The 23,938-nt window shown below is 37.4% G+C and overlaps 1 protein-coding gene across 1 annotated transcript in view; it reads right to left on the minus strand.

The window, feature by feature from the left end:
• Nucleotides 1-23,938, minus strand: part of TBC1D12 (TBC1 domain family member 12) — a 47,829-nt gene that overhangs the window by 15,105 nt on the left and 8,786 nt on the right. Inside the window, exons 2-3 of the mRNA XM_086616481.1 lie at nt 13,949-14,072; nt 6,127-6,183 (exon numbers count right to left, since the gene is read on the minus strand). Coding sequence (XP_086472607.1) covers nt 6,127-6,183; nt 13,949-14,072 — 181 coding nt within the window. The remainder of the gene's footprint in view (nt 1-6,126; nt 6,184-13,948; nt 14,073-23,938) is intronic.

Genomic DNA, 23,938 nt, shown 5'->3' on the forward strand with positions numbered 1-23,938 from the left:
TGCTAAGTGTCAATATAACAGTTTTTATTATTACAAGTCTGTTTCACATCACTTCTTTCTCAGAGGTTAAAACATGCAATCTACTTAGAAATATTTCTAAGAGTCTTTAATACACAGAAGATTCTGAGGAAGAAAGAATCTCATTCCTTTTTCCACAGAACTCAAAAAAAACCAGAAATATGAGATAGTCTTTAGGGAAAAAGGCTAGATAGAGCCAGACGAAAACCTCACATCTCATGTACCCTCTTTTCAGCCTCTGTAAATAAAAATTTACTGCCAAGTTACTGAGAAATCCATTCTTATGATCCAGCAAATCTTAAAAGGTTATCTGCGCGAAGACTTTCAACTTATTCCCAAACCAAGTTAACTCATGGGTTCACACTCTCCTTCGGCATGAAGGCTAAATACTAGTTTCTCCTCAAGTCTTCCACATGCTGGAATTCAAACATAGAATACTAAGAGCTGAAAAATCATCTTTTGAAGCGAACAAGTTTAAGGTACTTTAGTAACGTGCTTTGACAGATCACGCAGCTCTAAAGCACAGCCACGTGAGCTCTAACTTGTACAAGCTTTTTTTAATCTAAAGACAGCTTGTTCTTGTACATCTGTTGCTTTAATGATTGTGTAAGTAAATTCAGTCTCATATTAACCAAAATATCTTATGTTTAAATCACCAAAATGAAAAAATTAATCAATTTCTAATTAGGTCATGTATCTTCCCAATAAAATGTAACAATCTTCTCTAGAAACTGCTCCCAAATGAATCTCACACCCAATACACAGCTGCTTTTACACATTAGCTTTCCCAGGGAGCTTTACACATTCAGTGTTCATTGACAGCATTATCAAAACAGAGCTGACAACTTTAAAGCTATTGTATAGCTTAAAAGTTCAGTACACAGTTGAAGTTCATACAGTTAAGCAGGAAAAGACCTCTTACAAACACGACAATGCAGTCTCAGATTTCCAGAAAAGACAAAAAGTATTTGCCCAACACTAAGGTGGCTTAAATCTTGCTGCTCAACAGCTTACTTACCCTATCCACTTTACTGACCTCTAACAAAATTTCTGTTCTTCCACATGGGGCATAATACATTAAATGATCTGAAAAGTATAACCTCAATAAAGTCATGTTAACCCCAACTCAAGAGGAAGTTATCACACAATCATTGAGGTTGGAAGGGACCTCTGGAGATCAACTAGTCCAGCCTCCCTGCTGAAAGCAAGTTTAACTACAGAAGGTTGCACAGAGCCTTGTCCAGCCAGATTTTTAACATCACCAAGGATGGAGACTCCACTCTTGCTAGACAGAGGCTACAGCACTCAGTATTCCCAAGTGGTTTCTCATCCAAGTACTAGCCAGGGTCAACCTGTTAGCTTCAGAGATCAGAGGAGATCAGGTGCGTTCACGGTGCTAACGCTACATGCATTATATGCCACTACGCTTTTCAGGTCCTGAGGAGTTATCTGGACTTCTTACCATTCTCTTTTCCTAGTTTGTGGGAGTTGGAAGAAAAATAATTTAACTGCTGGGAAAAGATGACTGCAGCTCCACAAAACAAAAGCCAAAGAATGGTTTTGAAGCATTCTCAATATCTTTTGAAGTGTTTGGGCTTTTCCCCCCCAAAATCTTCAGCTATCCTTCCAGCCATCCACCCTTTAACGACTGTATAAAATACAGTGCCCCACGGCAGCGTACCAAATAACTTGTTTTGTTAGTGCTCTGGAAAGACAGGCACAAACCTATAGCAAACAGCCTGCTATTTCAACTAGAGGAGAGACTCTCTTGCTTTTCCCTCTATAAGAAAAGCCCAAGTATACACCTTGTAAGAGAGTGAGCAACTGTTTGCTATTGTAATTTATACATAAATTCACACTAAAAAACTAATTCTTTGTAAACACAATGACTTAAAAGTTACTAGCCAACTGTTCTTAAATGCAACTTAGTTCTAAATATTTCTGGACAAGAACAATGGCTATACGAGTTTTCTAGAACATATTCCTCTTCTGAGCGATAACTCCTAAGACAATTTTTGATTGAAAATATGCATCCAACATCATTTGGCACATTCAAACAAGTATCTTGAACATCTGGACATATAGGATTGGTAGAGTTCTCTTGTAATTCACACAAGCGCAAGAAAAATCGGAAAACCAACATTCACTGTATCAATGAATCTACACATTCTTAAGCCTAATATTATTTCATTCCATCTAAAACCATAGAGACATTATAGGCACTCCTGCCAGGCTTTACACCTCAGGATACCCCAGCATGTTCTTAAATTAGGGATGCATCCTGTGGTAGCACCCGGAGGTCAGCATTCAGGCTGCAATACAGTAGCAATGCCATCTTCCCTCATATTCTTGGTAAAAGTTCTGATTTACTTTCACACTTTTCAGTACTTTTTAACAGGAGCCACAAAATCAAGTTCATTTAGTGGTCAGAGATGAGGAAGCTCAAACAGTACAAATCTTTTCAATATTCCTACATACCTAATTTGTATGCAAGTTAAATATAAAAAGCACTGCAAGATGAACACTGGAAACGAGGCCACTCTCAACTTTTTATTACAAGCAACATATTTTGCTTGTGCTAGTGCTTGTGCTTCTGGCTATCGTACATGCTAAGAACTGATATGCTATTTCCAAAGCAACAGAGAAAGAAAAAAAGTAGAAAAAAATCTTCAACACAGTTTTCACAAAAGGCAGAACTCATTATCCAACTGTGTTTCTGGAAGTAAGTATGCAATACGAACAGTTGGGTTTTGCAAAAAAAGAACACATACACAGACAGTGAAAACTGAGCGTTATTAGAAAAAGTCAAAGTAGAGACCAAAACTGCTTCAAGCTCAAACTATCACAGCTGCACAAGATTAAGTATATTCCAAAGTATCAGAACGTCCAAAAGGAAGATGCTTACTTGAAGATTGGATCCCAGAACAATCAGACATGCATGGAACTCATTAGTCTGTGCAACTAAAAATCTCCTTTTTTTCCTAGAATATTTTGTATGACGATGCAGAGAATCCAATAGCCTTAACTATGCATTTCATGCAGAAACTGAAATTCTTGGCACAGGATAGAAAGCTTGAGCTGATGTAGAATTTCACTTCAAAAGATGGGAGCTAATACTCTTCCATAACAAGGTAAAAATACAATTTTAAAGTCAAAAGTCTTGTCAGATGCTTAACACGCAGGGCATATGCCAAAGGATAGACCAGTTGACAGCTAAGATTCGAGATTATGTAAAGACCCACTTATGCAAAAAAAATTAATTTTGGAATTGTCAACATGTATCATTTCAGTAGTTTAGGGAACGTTGTTTGAAATTCTTTATTGCAGCATATTTGGTACTTGTTAAAAGATATGGAACATTTCGCAATCCCAAACAGGACAAAGAAAAGCAAATCAGCTTTAATAGGAAGAAAGAAGAGTTACCTCCTTATCAAGGTTGGAACCACATCCTATCATCTACTGCCAATAACAAACCTGTTAATAGGCTAAAAGCATGTTTTTCATGAAAAACAGCGACGATATATTTAAGAGCACTTTGATATGTGAAGAGACTTGTATTTCCAGTATTTATTCCTACTGAAATATAGATAAGTCCATTAACCTACAGACAGGTAAAAGGTAAGCGGGGTGGGGGGGGGGGGGGGGGGAAGTCTTTTGCTTATAAACTGCCTTTGTGCTTAAGAAGATAAAGATATCCCAAATTGTAACTCCTTGGGGAAAAAAAAACCACCACAACAACAACAACAACCAAACACCCTCAAAAAAATCACCACAAAAACACCTAACCCTGGTGTTTCAAACAAAAGAAAAATAATAAACCTGTACAGGTCTTTACTGCCTGTACCTTTTTTGATATCTACATGGAAGACATAACAAAACTGAAGCTTCTTTCATTCTTCCTCAGAAGACCATACAGGACAGCCAGACCGCTCAGAGCCATTTTAGATATCTCTAAACAGTACTGGATTGCACTGTGTAACATATGTGTAATGGCCCATAGCTGCTTCTTCCAACATTTAAGCAAACTAACTCACAGAAGGAAAACCAGCTGCATCACAGCATTCCAAAAGCATTAGTTAACTCTAAGTAGGGTATGCTTGTGGGGATAAAGTATTTAACTAAACATGCACGTAATGATTCAATCTTAGAAGATAAACTTACATCTACAGTGCCCAAACCACAGAGCTTTAAAGGAATTGACCATGAAATTTAACATGCATCTTGATGGAATAAGTATTGCTCTATCTAGAATCCAACAACAAAAGCTGAACTCCTGGAAATGTGTGATAAAAGCCTGGGATTACAAGGATTGTGAAAGTCCTCACAGCCCTGAAAGTACCAATTACACAGATTAAGCACCACAGATCCAATTATGTTTTATGTATGCTGGAGAAGAAAGTGACCTGATAGGCAACACTGAATTAACTTTCACTGTCTTAAGGATTGCCTCTATTTAAAGTGGATGTCAAGGCGTACTAATACTCCAACTAAAGAAAGCATGCACCCTGGCTATTACAGTTTCTTTTAACATGCTTTACTCCTCCAAAATTCTAAGCCTGATACTGAAAAAGGTTTTATTCAATCAATCATGACTTCTGTTGAGGAAACAATGGGAATTGCCATATATTCTGCAAGTGGTTTTAAACCTCTCTCCCCTTTAACACACACATGCAACTGTGGAGCAGATGGGCCTCTACAAACATCTATATGCTTATTTTCACAGTGTTGTACAGCTAACTAGAAATATAATCAGAAAGATTATTTCCCTTCATTTCAAGCAGAGTCAATCATCCAAGAATGGAAGCATTAATAGAATCGCTTAGGAGGGCACCATCTATGTCACTTTCATAAAACTAACAGAAAATTTGTGTAAGAATTTCTGCTAATACATAGGGATTCTCGTCTATGTCATCATGTGTTTTCTCCCTGGTTAAATGTTAAAATTGCTGAGCTAGAACTGGTTACAAGGTGGTTAAAAACAAAGAAGTGCCTATAGCAAGAGCAGATGTCACTGAAAAATTCTGAGAGTCATAAACTAGACATTTTCCCATAACTAAGAATGCCAGGTGCTATCAGGACAGAGAGAACAATACATTCTTTCCTAACTTGCAGGAGATATAGGAAGAACCTATGCTGAAGGAGGGAAAAATACTGATCTGAACAAAGTACAAGAGAAAAAACAAACAGACACTGAAAAGTTTCTAGGTCAACTTTCCAAAGTAATGCCATCCATCTTTAATTGTTCATTTACTTCATTTTTTCTCTTAATTGAATATTTAACACGTTGCATCAAGTTTCATCTTTCGTTGTTTACAAAAAACAGATGGAACCAGGGGCTTCTGGGCTCAATAAAGAAAAGCTGAGAGCGGCTGGACCACGTAACAAGAACCACAGGCATCACATATCAACTAGCAATTACATTACTGCTCTATTTCATAAAGCCAGAGTAATAGATCCACAGAACTAAAAAGCTAACTTACACTATTCCTGTTTAACATAGAGCATGGGACCACATAAAGTTTTCAAAGTAACAGGCATGTGCATTGGAACAATTTCAGAAGGATACCAGTCGCAGCAAATAGAAGACATAACAGTGTATGACAAAAGTTTCAATAGCTACACTTTTCTAGGTTTCCAATTTTGTATTGGAAATAGTGATTAAAAGCATCTGGAGTTCTGAACTGTCAATAGCTTGTGTGACTTAGTAACAGGAAAAAAAAAAGATTCTAGGGTATCAATTTTCAAAGCTAATACAAGGTGTTAAAAATATTACAAATTAAGCCTTTTAACAACTTTTATCATTAAGCAAGGAGGCACAGCAAACACAGAAAGTAAATTACTGTCAAGCTCTAGCATTACCTATTTCCTGCTATTCAAGAACATGCAATATAAACAATAATACTCTATCACTAAGTTGTTAGTGAGATTCATGTGTGAGGTTTATTTGTTTGTTTATTTTACTAATGGTATATAATGAGTTGATGGTTAGTGCCATAAAATATTCATGCTACTGTGAAAATGTGATGTTTGTTCTATTTTAATGAGTGCTATATAGTCCCATGCATGGCATTGAATACAACTAGAAAAAATATATATTAAATTTCATACCCCTGTGTTTAATAGACTGAGAGCAGATATTGACGCAAGACTGCCAGAACTGTCATCCTAATGAAAAAAACAGAAGCAAAGCCTTAGTGAATAAATGAAGGAAAAGACCATTACAATATAGCAACATGCAAGCCAAAGTTTAAATTCACATGTAGAATATTTATACTGTTGGAATAAACATAGACATGGCTGTTGCTCCTTCTCCAGCCCTCGAAATATACAAAAACACATGCAAAGACTTCCTCCTTGTGCAAGATGCATACGGATGTCTATGGGACTATTTCTCTGTCTTATTTGAAGTTTTATATTTTCTACAATCAGCACCTTTACCCGAAGGGAGATCTTTTACCACGGCACTTCAAGTGCATGACAAATTGTGTTCCCTGACATACTGTCTCTCCCTAGTCCACATCGCCCATAAAAGTTATACTTATTTAAACATTAGCTTGGAAGATATGCTGTTAGAAGAACAAAACATTGTCTATAGACTGGCACAAGAAAACAGAAACTGTTTGCTCTGAAAATGAATCTTGAAGACCTTGCTTTCTTTCAGCTCATCTTAGATGGCATCTCACACCCAACTAGATCTTTACCTATCAGCTAGTTGGCTTTAAAGCTTAAAATGAATACTCAATAAAATCATTTGCACTGTGGAGAAAAGGAAAAGAAATGTAACTGGACTTGGATAAGCCTTTGACAAGAAACAAAACGCTAGGGTAACTGTCAAAATAGAACCTCCACATTAAGTGTTTGGGTTTTTCTATGTATTATGAGAGGGTAGAAAATGTCATTAAACAGCAGAATGACTTAGAGGCTTTTAAGTCCCCCTCCTTCCCTCCTTCCATGTTATAATTAGTATTTCTAAATTGAAAGCTCAAAAGTGGACTACACCTCAACCTCACTGGTGAGCTGATGAGAACCAAGATACATTTGTAAGGCTTTGAAACAGTCACTTAAATAAGAAGTTAGATTCTAAGCAGCAGTTTGAAACCCCTCATACCACACCGGAGCAAGGCAATCGGGCAAAAGCCTGTACAATCACAGCTCTACAGGTTTCCATTCAAAAATCAAAACTGGTTTTCTAATGGAAAAGCCAAGCTTAAAGGTGGGGTTGGGGGGAAGATGACACAGCCTTTGCTTTTAAGAATTGGATTATAGCATCTGGAAGAAGGAAAATAAGCTTTTTTATCACGCCTTCAACATTATTTCTGAACATATCTGCAGTGATCTTGTATCATGCATACCCCAGACTAATAAAGAGCATTTTAAAGGCTTCCTTTTCCCTTGCCATACTATTTTCTCCTTTCCAGTACTGAAGTCCCATGTGAGGGCTCATAAGGATAAGGATTATATTAAAAAAACACACACACCACACTTTAAAAGATGGCATCTTTAATACCTGAATCTTTTTGCTAAATCCTATCCTTTTGGAATTTGACACAGTCTGCCTAGACAATGATTTTGCTATCACAGCACCTCAAGCTCACCAGTATGTCTGCTTAACCTGCAAAAGCTCACTTCTTAAGAGGAAAAAAACCCAATCATTTTTATCTGTGTCATCCTTTGCTAAAGAAATTCAAAGGCTCAATAAAGGGGGAGGCATCCCATCAAAGAGAGGATCCAGAAGACCAAAAAAAAAAAAAAAATCTAGTGTCCCATCAAATCAAAGTAGAAGAAATTCTATCATTTTTGTTACCTCAAGATTGTTTCTATATTCTTTGTTTCCCCAAACCCCACCAACTTCCAAGGACCAAAATTAAAGTAAGCACAATGCTTATGCTTTCTTTTTCAAGCTTTAGGAAGATAAAGTTTGCTTCAATACTCTTCATAGAATCGTCTGGTTGGAAGAGACCTTCAAGATCATCGAGTCCAACCATTCACCCTGCACTGTCAGGGTCCCTAAACCATGTTGCTCAACACCAAATCCACACGGTTTTTAAACACCTCCAGGGATGGAGACTCCACCACCTCCCTGGGCAGCCTGTTCCAATACTTCATAACCCTCTCTGTAAAGAAATTCTTCCTGATATCTAACCTAAATTTCCCCTGGTGTAACTTGAGGCCATTCCCTCTCGTCCTGTCATTCATAATGTGGGAGAAGAGACCAACCCCCATCTCTCCACGACTTCCTTTCAGGTAACTAGAGAGAGCGATAAGGTCCCCCCTGAGCCTCCTCTTCTCCAGACTGAACAGTCCCAGCCCCCTCAGCCGCTCCTCATAGGACAAGTTCTCTAAACCCTTCACTAGTTTTGTCGCTCTTCTCTGAACCCGCTCCAGCACCTCAATGTCCTTCTTGAACTGAGGGGCCCAAAACTGGACACAGTACTCAAGGTGTGGCCTCACCAGTGCTGAGTATAGGGCGACAATCACTTCCCTGCTCCTGCTGGCCACACCGTTTCTGATACATGCCAGGATTCTGTTCGTAGCTGACCTCGGAGAATTTTTTTTTTTAAAAAAGCAGAGTCAACATCTTTGCGGTATTTTCAAAGAATTAGTCCCATACTCACTGTAGAGTACTTCCCTGAAGATACATTTGTGCCACCAACACAGCACTGACATCATGAGAAGTTCTCTTTTGACAAGTTTTCTTTGTCAAAGCAGCTGGGTAAGCCCTGGTACTAGGAGCTGAACTGCATTTTACATCCTTTATGCAAACAAAAGGAGAGGTGTTTCTCTCACTGAGACTCAACAGTTTCATGACCATTTTACTGACAAGATAATCATTGCAAAAGTCTAAAATGCTAGGGAATGTCTTTGAGAGACTTCAAAATAACACTTTGTTTTACCTCTAGCATACCATTTTACTTAACTACATGTGTGACTGAAAAGATGACAGATATTTCTGGAGAACTTCACCACTACAGTGTCTACAAAGAAAACCATCACAGCCTTCTCACTGCTGCTAGTAGACAAATTGTTATTCAAGTGTTACATGGTCCTTGGAAGACCCAATACCCCCATCTATTGCCTGTACTGGTTTCAAGGTAGCTTATTACCAATGTATTTCTACCTACATCTGCTAAACAGACAGAATTCTGGGCTTTCTCCTCTCTCCAGTAGTAGTGCAAGACAAGCAAACGTCACCTCTGCCTATGTAACTATCTGCTTAAGAACCACTCCTGTGAAAACACATCTAGCATTGTATTTACCTACTTCTTTCAGATACTCAGTCCTTAGATTTGCTGACAAACATGCTGTATATACTTTCTAAGCATTAAAAGCTTCAGGCACTGTTAAACTGAAAAAACAAAGATTGAAGGGAAGAGTTAATATTGCAAGTTAGGTCTGCATTGTATGAAAACCGATTCAAAACACATCTGTTCCTCTGAAGAGAGGCCTCTGACAACTCTTGTCCCTTGGAGACCATGAGAGTTCTGCCCATTCAGTGAACGCAATTTCTCCATTAGATTTCAGACTGGAGATAACAACATTGGAAAAATATGCAAGTGAAGACACTGAGTTTTTCAGCCCTAAAGTACAATTTCGATGGTTTTGGTTTGTTTTTTAAGATTTCTGAGCCACCCAAAAAAAAATATTTTCAGAGGTTAGTTGCAGAACAGTGACCCAGCCATCGAAATCAGAGTTCATATTTAATGGACTGTCTAAAATTAATACCTTCCATTTTGTACACAAGGTGACAGCTTTTGGAAAAGATAGCTTCACTTCTGAATAAGCAATCATTTCTAAATCACTGCAAGCTTTTCATGGTTTATCCCATTTAAATAGAAAAGAAGCTCCCCCCTCCCCACGCCCCCATTTAATGCTGTCACTGACAGTACTTTGTTAAAACTGCTGACAAAATGAATTTGGTGTATATTTTATTTATCTTGCAATGTGAACTTCAAATTCACTTTAGTTTAGGCATATTAGGGAAAAAAAATCACCATACTTTTTTAAACAAAGTATTCAAAAGTGTCTTAACAAAAATAAGAACTAAACTTAATGACTTGATATTCAGAATCATTTTGATTATAGATTAAAAGCTCTTTTCTTCAGTCATAAGAACAAACCAAATGAAATTGAGCTTGCATTTTTAAACAGAACTTGTATTTCAGTCAATACACACCAAAATGTTATGCATCAGCCCACAAGTCAGTTTCTGGTTTAAATGCTTCTGTATTAAAATATTTCAGCAGTATAATTTAAAGCAGATTTCTGTACAGACCAAAAAGAATTTACCAGACTGATCATTAATGACCACATACTTCTTATAACAGCCAGTTATATTAGCTGCAGTGCATGAAAAAGGCACACTTCCCAAAACCATCAAACGCATTTCACATTTGCAGTCCTGAGGAGCTGCTATTTTCCCTTTTCCAAAAACAGTGAAGGAAGGAAGCCCAGAGGAGGGAGATGTCCAGCAAAAGAGTTGGCCTCGATCACATCCTGCTTGGGCAGCTCTAAATCCAAGGAGAGTCAAGCGTGCCAGCAGCTGCGAGCAGGGAGATGCAGCTGCCAAGAACTTTCAACCTCTGACCCAGTTCAAGCAGGAGCATCTTGCCCAAAGCACGCTGATGGCAGCACAGCTGCAGGGGACTCTGCCACCTCCCCAGCCAGCCAAGCCCTGCAGGCTGCTGCTCCACAAAAACATTTATCTTCTTCTACATATGGTAAGAAATTTGCAAAGAAGTTATTTACAGCAATAGTCATTAGACAGTCTCTGAAGGCAGAGCTGGCTAGCGTCGTTGTCTGAAAAATGTCTGAAACAGTATCCCAAATCACGTTTTCAGCTTTTCTTGGAAGTTACTCAAGACATTAGAATCACTACCTGACTTCTCTGTAGAGGCATATATAGCAACATCTAGTTTATAGACAGTGACTGGGAGCCACAAGCATTCATTTAAATGTAATTATCCATTTACTACATCATCCTTACCAAAACAAAGACAACACAGGAGGCTTCCATCAGTCATGATGGAAACTGGGTATGTGAGCTCTACCACTCTTTTGACCATAAATCTACAATGATGCTATTTTTTTATTGTTTTACTAATAGGAAAGTCTTTTAAGCCTCACAATATTGCCATAAAGCTTTGATACAAGTTTTACCCTTACCCAAAAGACTTCCTCCTTCTATTAATTGTAAAGTTTTTTCTGTTGTGAGCTAATTTTTCCTACAAAAGGCTTCTTAAGGTCTTATCCTTCATTGGAAGGATGCTGACTTGTTACTGAGTTTCCTTAATCGAGGGTTTTTTTGCACCCTCCCAAAGCTGGCTACCAGCATCAGTAAAGTCACAGAATTTTGTGTTCAACCATGGAGAATGTCACAGCTGTTCAGGAATGGCAAGATTTGTAGCTAATAATAACTACCATAAACTCCCTAATAGGCAGCTTGCCTACAGTTTAAGCATATTCTACCTGCACAGTCTTACACCTAGAAGCTCATTTTACAAAAGCTGGTAAACAGTGAATAGTCACTGTTCTGACCACAAATGGCTAAAAAATAAATGGGAAAAAAAAATGCAGGTTTTGTATTTCAGATCACACTTTATCCCTTGACTTCAATTTAGAAAAATCAATGTGGAAGTTTGTAGAGACATTCCATGCAGGATATGAAGTATTCTGCCAGGTTCACAGGATGACTTGTGAACAGAACATACTAAGCTTTAATCATATTTCTATCGACTTCTTAAAGGCCTCATAACTGCATTCTTGCCCACATTTTTTTAACTCATCTCCTGTAATAGTAAGAAATTTAGTCTAGGGGCTTCAGTCAGCCATTCAAAAGTGAAGATACTATTTTCCAATGATCTTCAATAACCAAGTGTGCCTATATTCATTCTAACCCATTGCCAGCTTAGCAAATTTGAACATTTCTCAGAAAGAAACCATTGGCTTTTCTTCAAAGGCATATGCACAAGGAGCTATATTGTAAATTTTAAACACACATGCAAGACATTTGACGTACGTTAAATATGGAGGCATTAGGGTCACCTCTCAACTGAAGAATCAAATTTTGTCAGGTATTGTAGATATAACTCTGTGCAGAATATACCACCAATCCGGATCCCCCTTTGATAACTGTATATCTTAGCTCGTGATGCTTTATCTAAAGACCATGCATGCTTTAGGTAAATTAGAAGCTAAAAATATTAGCTATTACTGACACTTGTACTCAAGATTATATAAATCCAACAGTGACCCTAATCTGGCAACCATTGTAACACAAGCCACATGACCAGTGGCTAGGACCAACTCGTGTTTAAAGACAATATATTGGTTTAATATATTTGCTTTTCTGCCACTTTGGAGAAGTTAAAAAAATGAGATCGCCACAGTTGAAAAGATAAACAGTCACTTAAGGGCAACAGGATAAGAAAATAAGACTATTTCTGCAGATTATGACTTGGGTCTCCAGAACAAACATCATCATTACTAGGAATCAGGAAGCAGATGACTGGTAGCATTGTGCACATTCACCATTTCTCAGGATGGAAGACACATCTGGATTTATACGACAGTATTCTCATAGCACAAGGCCAACAGCATTTATCTTCAAGTAAACTAAGAAAGAACATTTGCCCTTTCTCAAAAAAAGGGGAAATCATTTAAATATGGAAAATTGCATTTGAAAATGTTGAAAAAGTATCCAGTTTACTTCAAAATAAATAGCACTTGCTGCAATCTCATTGTTTTCCTGCAACATTTCATTGCATGACCAGTCTCATTACAAGTCCTTCAAAAAGAACCTCTCATTTTTCACTTTAGTTGCTCCCAAAAGGTCCTCTTCACCATGAAGCTCTTTCTAGAATATCGCTGAACATCATTTCATTCACAGGCTTTTGCACCTGCCAAACACATCAGCTTATACGGAATTTAAGAAAGGAGACAAAAAGAAAGCAGCTCTCGAGATTCAACTTACTGTTTTCATCAACACAAGGGACACTCACATTTCTTATGTCAACAAATCTTTCAACTTCAGGATTGCAAGTTAACATGAAGTTAATGATACATTACCAATTGCTCATCTTTATGGTACTTTATTATTATTTTATCAAATTAAAGACAGACTCCATAGGAATGATATATGCAAGTGCAACTTGGTATCAGGAGAAGGAAGTCAGAACTACCTTTCCGTAGTACCCCAGTGACTCTAAAACAAGCTCAACTTACAGTACTATTTTGAAACAAACTTTTAATCTCACCTAAGGTATTTTTAAGTGAAACAAGATTCAGTGAAACATGTTTCAGAATTGTACGCAATTTTTCACAAGTTACCCATATAGTAAGTCTTCCAGGCAAGGACGACTATGGAAAGATGAGTTAGATTAAAAAAAAAAATATCCCACAAAACAAAACACCAAACAGTTTTGTAACACTAGAATATCCAAGAATGCTTTCAGAGGATAGATTTTACTACAGTAATATCTAATTTGAAGAAAAATTGAACATACAAGTAAGACTACGGTTTTATTGCAAAAAACAGGCAAAAGTAACTCAGAACTGAACTTCATAAAGGAAGTCTAGAGTATTTCACAATCACTTTACCATTAAAAAAAATTGTAGCATATCATGTTAAATACAGCAAAAAATTTTATGGGAAATTAATACAAGTTCTGATGATTTGACATAAACAGTTTAAACACTTTTTGAACATGTATCACCTTTTTGTAAGCACTGAGATGTACTGAAGGATGTACTAGATGATTATAAAACTCACGCTCCTTCTCAGTAACTATTATTTAGACAAAGCCCCAAAAGAGTCTTCCCAGAGCACTCTATGGTTGTATAGTAACAACGTGGAGATAACAGTAGAGAACTGCGATACCTATGCATGAATTTTCAAAAGTTTTGTACCTAGAGTTGTGTGACGTTTACTTACCTGCTGAATAATTTTGGAATCTTTCGGAAGGTTTTCCCTGGGTGGGACTTTTCCAAACAACTTCCAACCAGGAGCACTTTGGACAGCAGGTTTGAGTTCCTTTGTCCTTTTAGCAAAAAAGTTTCTGAAAAGAGAAGAGGGTTTTCTTTTTGTTTATTATAGGCATATAAACAAATGATATTTGTACCCACTTACATTTCTTTAAACCAAGTCCACCACTGGAAAGATTTACTGCTCAGCAAATGCACAGTGTGCTATCTTAGCTTTCTCTTATACTTTAAAATAATTAACTTGAAGTGAAGCAGCTTTCATTACAGGCGCTTTGATACTAACATATTTGTACTTAACACTCAGTTTTACCTCTGAATTCCAAGCTAATTTATGAAATATCAACCTCTTTTAGTAATATCAGACACTTTCTTAAATTTAAATGTAAGTTAGCAGTATGCAACAGCTCTCAGACTTTTGTTTGGGGTTTGTTTTAGTGTATCTTCTGAAACTATTTGGAGACTGAAAACAGCTGGAAATCACTGTGTAACTTATAGATTTAAAAAAAAAATAAATGGTGAACTATTACTTCTACTAACATTTTCTGCAATCTTCACACCTTCAACTTTCACAACACGGACAGAGCTTCAGTTTAGCAGATAACCTTTGCTAGTGCCTAAGGCAATTACACTCAAACAGGCAGATAACTGCATTTCTCTATTATTACTTAGAAAGTCAACCATCACAAAATCATATTAGCAACGACTTGTCTAGATACACGGCTGTACTATTTGACTCCAATCACAAGCTCTCACAGAGCATGCTATGTACAAGTGCTTTGAAAATGAAAGAAAGAAGTGCATTTATTCTGAATACTGGAAAGTTACTTCCCAGAAATTTAGGAATAACACAGAGGGATTAAAAGTTAAGTAGTCTGTAAGGTTACTTCTCAGGATGCTTACAAGTTGATCTCTGAGTGAACAGAATATAGAGCACTTTTATCAGAAGACATTTTTGTACAGTGCTAACTAGCTAACCTTTACTTTCACACTCTTCCTCTAGAAAAAGATCCTCAGGTTTACTCTTCACTTAAAGCATTTGCTCTATTTTAAAATACATGTTCTTCTCAAAGAGAATGCATTCACATTTCTGGACAGAAACAGTCTCTCGGCTTTGCCCTGATAGAAGTAGCATGCTTCAAAAACTGCAATCTGCCTGAAAAGCGCAGTCGCTCTTAAATTCCAGCACTTGTCAGGGTTTCTGACCATGCAACATAGTTTTACAATTAGGAACTGTTTGCATTTGTAAGGCATTGTATAGCTTTCAAATATAAACTCTCTTTTCAGTTCGCAGAAAGTTTTTTATTTGAGAAACAAGCAAACGTCTGTCACAAAAATCCCTTCTGTGCAAGTCTGTGTGAACAGACTACAGATACTTGTGTATAGTTGAAGACCTAGCAATCAGAAAACAGCAAGCTGGAGAGAGGAAGAAGCAGATACTGACAAAAGTGTGAAAGTCTCCCAGGAACCACTAAGCTCAAGAGTAACAGCCCTAGGGAATCCAGGAGAACGGAGAAACTCGTAACACCAAGACTGCTTGCTCTACCCAAGGCCACCAGCACACACTACTGTGAACAACAGCTTGCTAAAAAGAGGAAAAAGACTGCATTCAAGAAAGCAGCAGCTGCTATAGGAGGCAGGCAGGAAGTGTGGGATTGCATATACACCTGATGAAAGAGAGCACCTTGAGACCTTGTTTTTGAATGCCCACACAGAAGCTGTTACTGCATTAGTACACCCCAGCGCTTCTGTGGAGGTCTCCCAGCTGTTGTTCCAACCCAGTAACTGAGTAAGCATGTTTGGGAATAACTGCTTGCACTGTATTAATAGTTACTTGCCAGTAATGGAATCAAACTGTTGGTATTAATAATACCTTGATTAATACAAGGTGTTCTAGTAAGCATTGGTTGTGATCTATGGATCCTGCAACTCATCAGGGAAACTTGAAAAAATCTTAGTCTATCCCCGTGAAAGCAAAGCAAGCACCCAGAACACCAAACTAGTGGTTTCTAACACACAACCTGGAAGGAAGGGCTGATGAAAAAGCCAAGCCATGATACCAACATCTTTAAAAGACACTGTTCTCAGTCAATCTCATGACTGTATACCATTAGTGAACAGGTCCATCCACAAAACAAAAAAGATGTAAAAAGTGTGGTTACGTAAGTAACAGACTCATTTCACAACAGTAACAGCTATTCACAGAGTAACAGCTTTACACTGTCTTTAGGAGGGAAGGAGGGGTGTTCATAGAATCATCAAGAAAACAAGAAAAAGTATTCTAAAGACCAATATGTCACTGAATACTACACTACAGCCTTGCCCTTAAATTGGCAACTGCTGCAGTGATTGTATTTGAATTTAATTGGAGGAGATTTTTTTCCCTCAAAAGCAGATATGCAGGAAGACACACTCTGGAACACCGTTCTTGAAATACGAAATAGCTCATGCATCCTGGCTTCATGGATACCAATAACCATCCGGTCTCTGCATATCCTATGGAATATCACCAGGATTACCTAGCAGTTCAGCTCCATTGTTTCTAGCACTTGTGGAAGCTGAAAAGATGGATGCCTTTAACACTGATGGCAATCTATCACTGTACCAAAGCTGTTAGATGATTAACCAGGAAGGTGGTAGATTTAGAAAAGGAAAAATGTGTAAACACACAGAAGGTTTTAATTAATTCTGTAGAAAAGATTTAGGCATGCTCATGACTTTTCTGAGACTTGATTTGTTAATTTTTTTAAATAAGTATAAAATTAAAATAAACCTTCCAGACCTAGTCCCCACCATAATGAATCTTGAGGGGTTTTTTAAATATTCTTTGATGTACTGAATTAAACAAAGGCTTGTTTTGCTTTATGAATGCACAAATGAAAACATAGAATTTTACTTTTATTGAGTAGGTATTTATTGTAGTCCGTTTCATGTGAAAGAAAAAGCTGATAAAACTTTATATCATGTCAGAATAAACCTCAAATAGGAATTCTAATCCAGGAGAAATTAATGGGAGGTTTACAAATAAGCTTTGCTGAAGATGGACAGACAATTTTAATACATTGTTTTGGCAGCTAACAGCATCACATCTGATGTGTTGTTGACACCAGTAAAGCCTTATAAAAGCCCTGTTAAGGAACAGCATCTGTGAACGCTTACAAGCTGCATTCACTGAACTGCAGGAAGTGTACTAGATTTGATATATTTGTTGCTGCTTAGAGTATTCATGAGTTCAACCAATCCAAGGAAAAGTCATCCATTGAGGTAGACTGAAAAGTCAATAGCATTTTGGTATAGAATCTCAAAATCCATTTGAAAACTTCGAAATTCCTTAAAAAAAAAATTAGCCAACACTTTAGAACTGAATAACACTTTCTGTTGAAAAGACCTGTGGGATAGAGGTACTAAATTAGTTCATTGAATTAAGCTGTAGTTTACAAAAAGCCAGTGGAAAAGTTTCAAGTTTTTTTCCCCTGCTAGTTTTACATAACCACACTTGAACACATATTAACATTCTTAAATGACACTCAAAAATGTTTCAGTAGGTGCACACTGAAGAGCTTGAAAAGTAACTGAAGTGACATAGAATAAGAAGCCATTACTGGCACATACCAAGACATCTATTCCGAACATTGCTTGGACTACCCTATATAAAAACCTATGGGCTCCCATGATCACACAACTACAACAGTTGTAGTAACAGCTACAATTGGCAGTTTTCTTCCTATTTAACAACATTGCTTCAACTATTCCTGCCTGTGCCCATGGCGCTCTGTGCAAGAGTTTCACCCTATTGATGGTACAGTAATTCAAAGTTGTTAAGCATTTCCACAGATGGCATTAATGTGATGTTCTAGTAATGCAATTGCTTGTTTCCACTCTGCTTTTGCTTTTCAAATCACTTCTTTGTTGTTGTTTAAGATAAATTGATGAAGTCTAAATGCAGTTAGAATTAAATCTCAGAAGGGGTTGGTGGAACATGATATTTTAATGGGATTTTTTTTGTTTACTTTGGGATTTTGGCTTTCCCCCTCACACCATAAAATATCAACACAAAACTTCTCCCCACTTTTTGAGCTAGCTTTTTGCCAGCCCAAGAGGATGACAGATTTCCATGTTTTAGAGGAAGTTACCGGAAAATACCAAAGACAATTATTTCAAGCTTGACTTTAAATTTCATTCAACACCAGACTAGAAACTAGGCTGCCATATCTACACAACAGCCACTCAAAGCTGAAGTGCTTTGAATAGCAGCATCCATGAACTTCAGCAGCTAGGCAAGTCACCAGGCTAGCTAAAATTCCAGCACTCTGCCTCTAGGTGTAATCAATTCACCTCTCCACAAGCCCAAGCAGTCCTGCGGTAGTCTTCTGTTTGACTGAAAATGTCAAACTCGAACCTAGTTTCAAGCTAGATGTCACTTTGCTACAGTTCTTTCAAAGATCACACATATGGATCTTCCCTTTCTACAGCTCCACTGTGAGCCACTAACAACAAGCTGTGAGTATTTCGCTGCTTTGTGCATCGCAACAAAACCTGAAGTCATTTTCCTTCCCACTTCAAACACGCATCCTTGGGCTTCTAATCTTAACTTTGAGCCTCAAAGGAGACCGCAAGAAGAATCGTCTCTGATGATCCCAATCCCTAACATTCTGTGATTCTGTGATCCAGAGCTCTGATGCGTTGAGATATTGAAAGTAATCCACTTCATTTACTTCTCATTTTTCTCTAAAACTCCCATTTGAGTCCAGCATTCCTTAACAATAACACTTGTAAACAGCATTCACAAGCCTATATCTGCCCTTAGTCCTTAGCTTTAAAACAATATCTAGATCCTGACTCATCTCTCCACTCTCTCCACAGAACTGTAACCTGTAGCCCTTAAATCCATAAATTCAACAACACTTGTGAAGTGCCAGCCCAAGCTTGGTATGCTACAGGACTAAAGTCATTTGGTAGCACAGCTATTCTAACCTGGTAGAGAAGCAGAAGCATGACTTGTGCTAGAACCACGAAGGGAAAAAGAAAATAGTAGTTTAGAAATCTGTGAAATGCAACTAAGTTGCAAGACGGCAAACTAAAAGGCAGTCCCAGTGTGCATGGCTTACTCCGCTTCTAACGAGACTGCCTGGAAAGCCATCACGACTGTTTAGCCAGTAAGTCTAGTTTCAATCAAATTTTTAAAAGGCATAGCAAACTCAAAGATAATTAGGTCAGCCAAAGCAGTCAGGTGTCCTAATAGGGATTTGCCTCCTCCACATCAAAGGAAAGGTCACAGCATCACTCTACTTCTTAACAGGTGTTAGAGAATCAAATCATTAGAACTTCACTTTCAGGCCCAAGCTTCATCAGTTCTGCTGTTTTTAGTTATCTATATACAAATTTCAAGTGCAGAGGAAGGCTGGATCGTAAAACTGAGCCATTTAAGATGCGTATCAGTATGAAGCATACCAAAATGAGCCCACCTTTCTCCAATCTGTTAATCCTGCACTACAAAAAAATGGCAAAAATCAAGTGGTATCAGCTATTGAGACAAAGATGTGGTCTCAGAGCATTAAACACATGATCATCATAACTGTTACACCTAAGCAATCACACATGCTTCCCTACAGTTCACTTTAATATACAAATACATCCAATTCAAAATGCTGCACCATGTTAGACAACAAAAAGCTGTGGGCATCCCTGGAAAGTAATCCTTGCAAAACTTGAAGCCTTGAAGCATGGCACCAAAGAAAAAAGTTTTTCCAAATAAAATATTCAGAATTCAGGGTTCTCTTAGAAATGAATGAATACTGTGCTTAAATCCTGATGCTGAAATCTAGACTACTGTTCTCTAATTTATTTTCCTTGCAAGGTAACTTTGCCCTTGCTCACAATGTTTACTCACTAATCTACAATTAAAATAGTTCCAACAAGTGACCTCTTAAGTTACATTACACTAGTAAAAATTACTTTTTTTTAATAAAACCTTACTGTTAAAACTTTTTTAGAATTTTACTTTACACACATAACCTGACTTACTGACATTTCCAATCAACAATCATTCCTTTTCTTTGCCTCTACCTTTCAGGATCTAAGATAACAGGGAAGCACTGAGAAAATTAGCTTTGAAAACCACAAAAACTGACAAGGGAAGAGAAGGTTTATTCTATTTTCCTTTTTATTAAGCACCTAGTACTTGTTATTAGACACTGCATAAGACAATCGTCTCATGTTAAATCCCAGCAAGCAAGACACAAACAGGAAGGAATCAGCATCATGTCAAGAACATCCTCACTATCCTATATAACTTTTCCTTCCAGAATTACAAAGGCTTAGACGGGAGAATCCAGCATGCAATTAATGCTAGAAATGAGCATCAGGTTGGACAAAAAAAATTCCAGGTTTTCTGTTTGGTTTAAAGATCATTACAAAAATGCAGTGAAAACTCTGGAAGTTGTATTTCTATGTAATAACTAAAGTACATTAAAAATCCACTGATTCCAGTAAAACCTCAGAACTTGTAAAAGGAATATGAAGTAACAAAACTCTTCAAAAACCGTGTATGTATTACAATACAATTGATTTTACATCTCCAGAAAGAAGAGAGTTCTACTTATTCACACAGTCTGTTCTTACTCCATCCCTAAGCTAATCTTCAAAGAAGATTCCTAGGAGGTCTATGGTTGAAATTTGAATTAGCTGGAAGACAAACTGGTAAGACGCTTATGTATCTAACCATCTTTATCCAGAGAGTTGTATCAGTGAGGAATTAGAAGAGGTACGTTCCAGGTATTTTACAGACGCTTTTTTACTGGTATAGCATTAAAATTAAGCATTTTGACTTAAAACCATTCTTTCAAAACAGTCTGCACAAATTCTGAAGACCCCTGCAATTCCATATTCATTCATTACTATAACTAAGTACATAACAAGAATTATTACATTCACATTTGCATTTTACACATGGTAAAAACATGCTAAAGCTGCTTAAGAGCACAAGAGAATTTTTCTTCATACTCAAATCTTGTCCATTCTTTCAAGGTCTTATGTGCAACAATTTGGAAGTAACAGCAGAAGAACATTACTTGATTATAGACAATTAGCTCCTTTGCTTCAAATAAGACTTCTCAATAATTTACATACAGAAACAAATGTAACTCAACTCTAAGCGTAAATAATGCATCATTACAAGAAAAAACACACACACCTTTTTGGTTAGCCACTTACAAAGCTTGCAGAGCAACAGAAGTAGGATTCCATTTCTACATTTTAAACTGTTTATGTACAGTACACCATCTGTAAGAATTGATAAAAAAGTGCACAATGTAACATTGTAACAAAATGTTACAATGTGTGTTCAGCATGCACATAGTAACTACTTCTTAGACCAATGGATAGGGTGTTTCCATTATTTTAGATTTGAATTATATGACATTGTCCTGGAGCTATTTGCTCACTTTCACAAGCTCAGAAGTGTTTTCTCACATTATTAGTTGTGGCTGGAAAAGTGACATAAACATAAAAACATTAAAAGCAAACAGCCCCTACTTTACAAATATACTTTTCAACTCATCCTTTACTCTCACATTTCAACCTTAATTTGCAACTTAACATGCAAATGTTTCTAGGTTTAGTTTAAAATTCTTAACATGGAGATTCAAAACAAATCACTAATAAATTAGAATTTATCATACATTTTACATTTTTAGTTTCAACAACTTAGAATAACATCAGCCTATTTTGATTCAATACATTTATACAGTTGCTTTGAGCACAAGTTTCCAAGCACTACCCTGGAGAGGTGACCCAACCGAGTTTACAGTACACATCTTTCAATACCGTGCTATAAGGAGAAGGTAGACACCAGCTTCTCTTCAAATTTGTTACCCTCAAACACAGATCTATTACAGGATGCTTCTAGTTTCAGCACCTTTTAGCAAAGATATCTTCTTTCCCTCCACATCAAGACAACCCAAAGAGTATTGCAAATGACCTTCTCCAAAGGAACTTCAATGTTTGCATCTACGTTACTCCAAAACTACAGTCTTAAGTGCTATACAAGCAGATTTTTTACAAGCTAGTTTTTGGTTTTCCCCTCCTTCCTCCCAAAACATAATATAAGGAAACAAAAAAAAACCAATCTTACCAGGAGAATACACATCTTCAGCAAGACCAAGCTTGCAGGTTTTGGTTGTGTGTTTTGTTTTTTTTTTTAAATGAAACAGACATTTCCATCTATATTACTGCTCAGCTACAATTAGGTACACCTGAAATCTAATCAACTGTCACAGAGTAGCTGCTGAGGATTGAGTAGTGGGGAAGAAGGACTATTATGGAACTGCACTGAAGAGACTAAATTAGATCAACCCTATTGCTCAAGCTCCTAGTTAACACCTGTCCTAAAGTGGCTTTACAAACTCTGCTGGCAAAAGAGTTTTACTACAGGTACACAAACACTTGGGAGGTTTTAAGAGTTGAATGCAATATCACAGACCACTGTACAGAACACTTCCTGGCAAAGAGTATTTTAACAGTCTACGTTATACTCTTAACAAAGAGCTGTTGCACAGGTCAGCTTCACAAACAGGCTCAAGCATTCCAAAACATATGTTAACAAGCAGACATATGCAAGGTGACAGACATGGTTAAATTTCAGAATGCTCAAGTACAAAAAGAGTAAAGGAAGATGATCAGTGTGGTCTCACTTTTACTTCTCAGAGTGAACTAGCAAAACAGAGCTCTATGCCAAACTATTCTATCACCTTCATATTAAATCAGGTAGTTCAGTAGCTATTTTGACGCTACACCAAACACTATGGTCAATATTCTGTAATAATAACCAAATGTCACTTGTCCACAGAATCTAACCAAAATCCTAGATCACAGATGCAAGAAGTGGAGAATTTCTACCAGTTGGCTACAGATGTTCTGCTATTTCTTGCATGGCCAGGAGTATCTACTTCAGCAAAAGCCACAGCTGGTTAACCAGCAACATACTCTAAGCAAAACAATGCTGGAAGAATAAGACCCCTTCATCCCACACATGCACATAGTGGCCAAGCTGTAATGTTTCAGCTCCACTAAGGGTAAGCCCATTTCTCCTCCTTGCACCAGTTATGTCCTACACTCCTCTCTGCTGCATCAATTCTGAGACTCTCTATACCTTGCAAGTCAATTCAACTCACTAATCTCACAGAAAACCATCTACATTTTTCACTCCTCAGCTTAATGAGCTACAGCAGCTTACAGTGGATCAAATAAATACCAGAAGCAGGGCAGAGATATTCCCTTTGTTTCCTGACAACAGCAAATTCTTCAATCAGCTCACTAAGGTATCTTACAAAAGTACAACCTAATGAAGCAAACTACCTAAAACTGTTCTAGTAGTAACTCACTTCCAGTTAAGGCAAAAGTCACCGGCTTTATCAGAGCAGTCACTATACATTTAGTCCAAATGTTCCTGTACGAGAGATGTTTTCAAGACAAAGGTGAGAAATATTTCCAGCTTTTGACACTGCCTACAAGTCTGTGAACTCTAAGTTCAAACATGGGGCAGAGTTTTATTTTGAAGACTCTCCCAAGAGTTCACGATGCTCACTACTCCAGCCAGTCTCGTTAAACCTCATTTAATATTTTTCCCTTCTGCTCCCAGACAGTGTGTCTGTCAACTACTTGATTGTATAGTGTAGCGCTACAAAGTACCACTTTTGTAACCACTCAGTGTATCAGGTTTCTGCTGCGGTTAGCAATTCACAATATATTTTATGTCACTGCTTCAGTGAGAAATACTACAAAACACAAGAATCCATTTTTGATCTATTAGACAGCTGATATTAATATGCAAAAGCCTGCTTCCTTTCAGCTTTGTCTGATGGCTTTGCATTTTACAAAGCGCGGAAGAAATTCCCCAATCTACCACTCAGCTGCCTACAGTCTGAGGAACAGCAAGCAACTTGCA

This window comes from Tauraco erythrolophus, chromosome 9 (assembly GCF_009769465.1).
Source record: "Tauraco erythrolophus isolate bTauEry1 chromosome 9, bTauEry1.pri, whole genome shotgun sequence".
NCBI lineage: Eukaryota > Metazoa > Chordata > Aves > Musophagiformes > Musophagidae > Tauraco > Tauraco erythrolophus.